Source organism: Hibiscus syriacus, unplaced genomic scaffold (genome assembly GCF_006381635.1).
Source record: "Hibiscus syriacus cultivar Baekdansim isolate YM2019G1 unplaced genomic scaffold, ASM638163v2 tig00110597_pilon, whole genome shotgun sequence".
Taxonomy (NCBI): Eukaryota; Viridiplantae; Streptophyta; class Magnoliopsida; order Malvales; family Malvaceae; genus Hibiscus; species Hibiscus syriacus.
In genome coordinates this window covers 7,910,751-7,915,463 of record NW_024062795.1, presented here as the reverse complement: position 1 = coordinate 7,915,463, position 4,713 = coordinate 7,910,751, and the positions used below count along the sequence as shown (strand labels likewise).

At 36.0% G+C, this 4,713-nt stretch overlaps 1 protein-coding gene across 1 annotated transcript; it reads right to left on the bottom strand.

The window, feature by feature from the left end:
- Positions 1 to 1,506: 1,506 nt before the first annotated feature.
- On the bottom strand, positions 1,507 to 4,713 carry LOC120134436 (rhamnogalacturonan I rhamnosyltransferase 1-like). Its single transcript, XM_039150870.1, has 9 exons — positions 4,694 to 4,713; positions 4,308 to 4,615; positions 4,000 to 4,067; positions 3,835 to 3,923; positions 3,558 to 3,720; positions 2,639 to 2,928; positions 2,297 to 2,501; positions 2,004 to 2,161; positions 1,507 to 1,901 (listed from the first exon to the last, which is right to left on the bottom strand). The coding sequence occupies exons 1-9, from the start codon at positions 4,708 to 4,710 to the stop codon at positions 1,616 to 1,618; spliced, it is 1,584 nt and encodes a 527-aa protein (XP_039006801.1). The 5' UTR covers positions 4,711 to 4,713; the 3' UTR covers positions 1,507 to 1,615.

Below are 4,713 nucleotides of genomic sequence, written 5' to 3'. Positions count from 1 at the left end.
CCACTAGCTCATTGAACGCAGTGATGTGTTCATTCATACTGGTGTCTGGTTGATAATCAAATCTGAACAATCTTTTCTTCATGTGGAGACGATTCTGAGAGATTTTCTTCAGGAATTTTTCCTCCAAAGATTTCCACATCTTACTTGCAGAAGTCTCATTCTTGTAGCCATACTTCTGCTCCCTGGAAAGACAAGATTGAATCGTGTTGCACGCCAAATGATTGATTGTTCCCCATTCTTTCTCCTCCATATATTAGGGTTTTTCTTCCTCAATGGCGATGTCTAGACCTTATTGGAATAAAGCGTCTAACACATCGCCTTGACACATGCCAAAATGACCGGATCCATCGAACAACTCCACCGAGAAATTTGCATTTGACATCACCCTCCTCACCGGTCCAGATGAAGAGCTTGATGTCTCAACTGATCCGTATTTTGGCATTTTAATTCTAACGAACAATATTCAATATCACGAACTGTATCTTTTCAACAACGGAACCACCAGGATAACCTCAACCGAATCTCTGATGCCAATTGTTGGGGAAAATGAGTTATTTCCCACACGAACGTAGTTTTAAAATTGACCTAAAATGTCAAGATTAAAACCACCAAAGGTTGCACAGCGGATAAACCTGTCAAACTATTGAATATTGAAACACAATGGAAAAGAACCGAATAAAAACAATAAAGGAGAGAACACACCAATTTTACGAGGTTCGACGAGAATATCGTCTACTCCTCGGGCACCACACCGGATGATAACTTCACTATATCGCCAATATTACAACAAATGGAATTCTTTAGAATTCCCAAAGTGGGAGTATGAAGAATACAAGAGGAAGAGATAACTTGTTTTTGGGATGATTTCTAATGGAAATACTTAGGCCTATTTATAGTTGAGTTTTAAGAACAATATGTTCAAAGTTTGGCCACCTATCAAAGAATTTTTCAATTTGTACAAGTTAGCCACCAAATATGAAATTTACATGTTCAAAGTTTGGCCACCAACCAAGATGAAATTTCCAATAAGTTGATCACCAACCAAGATGAAATTTCCAACTTGTCAACTTAATTTCTAGACAAATCTAACAATACGATCACTATATTTATCGTTATTTTCAAACAGAAATTAAGCGGATAGAAATCTGGACTCTGCTCACTTGAAAACAAATAATTGTCTCCCGTCCATGCATTTCAGTTGAGAAACTAGTGCCCTATAGTCGAGAAATGTTTGTCTTCATAATATAAATGATATTTTTTTCATTTAACACGGATTAAAGGTTAATTATTTGATATTGTTTGTAATTGCTTTGCTACGTTTAATAAAAAATAGTCAAATTAGGTATGTGAACGAATGTCTGTTTTGATCATTGATTGATTTCCTGTTTGAAATTGGGAGTAAATGTAAATTTATACATATGAATAATCCATATTTTGTATATATTATTGCCTATATGGATGTATACATGCATGAAAACTAAAATTACATTCAATCAGCTTCACCCTCAAAATGCTTCTGTCAATCTTCAGTTGTTTTTAACCAGAGAAGCCTGCAAATCATTTCCCTGCTAAACCCTTAAAGGTTTAGGGTTTATACCCTAAACTACAGATATATTCATGGTTCCGCTTCAGCATCAGTTTCTTGTTGCTGATCATCAGAAACTTGTGGTTCATCATCAACTCTTGCCAAACACTCTTCTGGGTTTGTATAAAAGTAATCTTCTTCCTTGGGCTTACCGGGAATCACTGATCTTTTTGCAGGGTTTCCCATAAGATCCGCATGAGCTTCTTTCATTTCCAATGAGAATTCTTCCCAGCTTATTGATCCAGCTCTGAACAGATCCACTAAATCGACAACGGCCTTCCGGTCCAACAGAATTGTTTTCTTGAACCCCAAGTAACTGAATAAGATCGAAATTCGATTACAAAAACACCATCAATCTTGTGGTATTAAATTTAGACTATTCACTCTTCAAATTTAGACTCGAACTAGTAGATTTTACCGTCTATGGCCTTCGACCACTTTGGCCATGTTGCCACCATTTGTTGGAACGAAAATATCGCTTTCCACTGCCACATAATAATCCAATGCTGCCATCTGATTTGAATGGTTCCTGAAAGGTTCAAGCTCTGAAGATGGCAGTAATGTTTCCTTCTTCACCTGTATTACAAATCACCAAGTAAGTTTCAACCTGATGCCAAACTAGTCATACAAGTTGCGAAAACGAACATGATTAAACCCGATTTGAACTAATTGTTTACTTCCGTCTCAAGAAAAGTTCAGCTATTAACTAACCAAATTGGGATAAGCTGCTCTAAGCGTTGCCAGTCTTCTTTCTCCTCCATATATATCTCCAGCAGCTATATAAACTTGGATATTGCGGTCAATACCTAATGCCTGTAATGTTAGTGCTGTTTCCTCAGGAGTCAAAGGGCATAAACCAGCCAGTCTCTTCTTCTCCGAATCTATTACCTTTTCTTTCCACCATGGATATGCATATCTGATATTCACATTATCGTAATGATTAATGATTGAATTCACTTTAATCTTATTAGAGCAACATCCTAATAACGCGACGAAGAATATTATACCTTCGCGTTATTAGCACGATGCTTGAACGGTAGCTATTTTCTTTACCTCATTTTCGTTAATTCGTCGATCTCTTGTTCGTTGCAGCCTTCGTTACATCCGGAGAAAGCAATCATATCCATTTCGTATCTGAGATGAAGAACTAAGAAAGGACCTTTTTCTCTTAGGATTCGAACAATCTTCTCGGCCAACGCTTGTATGGGAGGTGCGAACCTCAGTGCCTCGTAGTTTACTCGGCAACGTAACTTTTGCACCTCTTCGGGGAGTCCATTGTTAGCCAGCCTTGCATCTGTTTTTTGGAAATGCACCACTTGGTGCGTTTGAATCCGGGGAAGAATCTGCGCGTAACTATATCATATTTAACAAAACGAATTTAACAATATATATATATATATAGAGAGAGAGAGAGAGAGGTGTAATTAACTAAACCGCGATTCTACGAAAAATGTTTTATTCATGTTCATTTATTTATTTTTGAAAGTGTTTATGTTCGTTTGTTTATTTTTAAAGTTATTCATATTCAATTCATTTAACCGTTCACCGAACATATTATTTACATCTGACATATTTGTTCTTTTTATCTTTTTATTAGCAAGCCAAAGAGAAATGGTGTAATTACACCACAAGTCCTTAATTTCCTTAGGCTTCACAAATTAAACTTAAAAGTTCACCCTGTATTCAATTTAGTCTTTATCTTCATCAATATTTAAAATGTAAAAAAAAAGTAGAAAAGAGAACCAGGTAAACGAGTTGATAAATGAACTTATAAATAAGCTATAAACGAGATTATTAGTGGACATAAACAAATCGAATGCATTTATATTTGTATTCGTTCGTTTATTAAATGAACATAAAAATTTTGTTCATGCTCATTTATTTAGCTTAGTAAACAAACGTTATATGAACTGTTCACTAAGAGTTCATTCGCTATGTTCGTTTAAAGCCCTATGTGTGTACGGAAGCCTACCACATGATAGTAATATGTCATGTTAGACCAGCTGATTGGTGGCATTGAGAACACTGATTCAGCAACTTTCTGCTTTTCCGCAGGAGGTAGCTCTTTCAATATCCGAACTTCATCTCTCAGTGAAGAAATAAAATACTCTACATCAAATATATCTGCAAATTGACTGCAATTTCAAAGGGGGAAAAACAATTGGAATTTCTTCATCAGAAATGAAATCGATCCATTAAAAACACCAGATATTCATAGTTTAATTCAATGAAAAAGTGAATGAATTTACCTGTAATCATTCCAGAACGATGTATTATCTAATTCAGGAACTATGAGGGTGACATTTAAGAATCTGGCAACTGTAACCATATCACAAATCTGCATATATGTATACAACAAGTTGATTATTAATGAAACCGGAACAACATAGATAGCAATCAAATTGATTACTTACACCAGATCGCATCTGGTTCAATCCTCCATTTGACGATACCATCAGGTAACCATTGTTCTCATAGACTCCTGAAAAGTTCGAATCGGTCCGTATAACCATTATCTCAGAATATTTTAACTCGAATTTAATGCAAAGCATTTTTAAACCTATCGTATGAACAATTTAGATCATACATGTTAAAAGAATAAATTATCCTCCTAAATATTAATGATCCTATATACATGCATGCATGCATACATACATCAACAGAAATGACAAAATTCAGAGCATGCATGCATACATACATAAAAGTAAGGAGGTTTACGTACTTTCAGGGGGAAGAGGAGAAGATAAGGTAGGTTTAGGGTTCCTTGATGAAGAAACTATTTCTCCAAGTGATCTCAACTGCATGGCGATAGCCCAAAGCAGCAAGATGCTTACGGCTCGAGTCACCCACAACTTGACTCGAGTCACTCGAATCCTCGCGAGAGCTAAGCTCTTCAGCTTCTCAGCTTGCACCATGCTTAAATACTTCAACCTCATCTTGCTTCTGTAGGGTTTCTCCTTCACTTCTCCACACTCCGTCTCCTCCAAACTCGCCTCGCAATAACCCATATTCCTTAGCTTTTTCAATTCTCTAAAATAACAAACAACAACACAATCTGGGTATCATCCAAAAACAAATGAAATTGTTTAAAAAAGAAGAGAAATTCACCTCATAAAAGGCAGCATGAA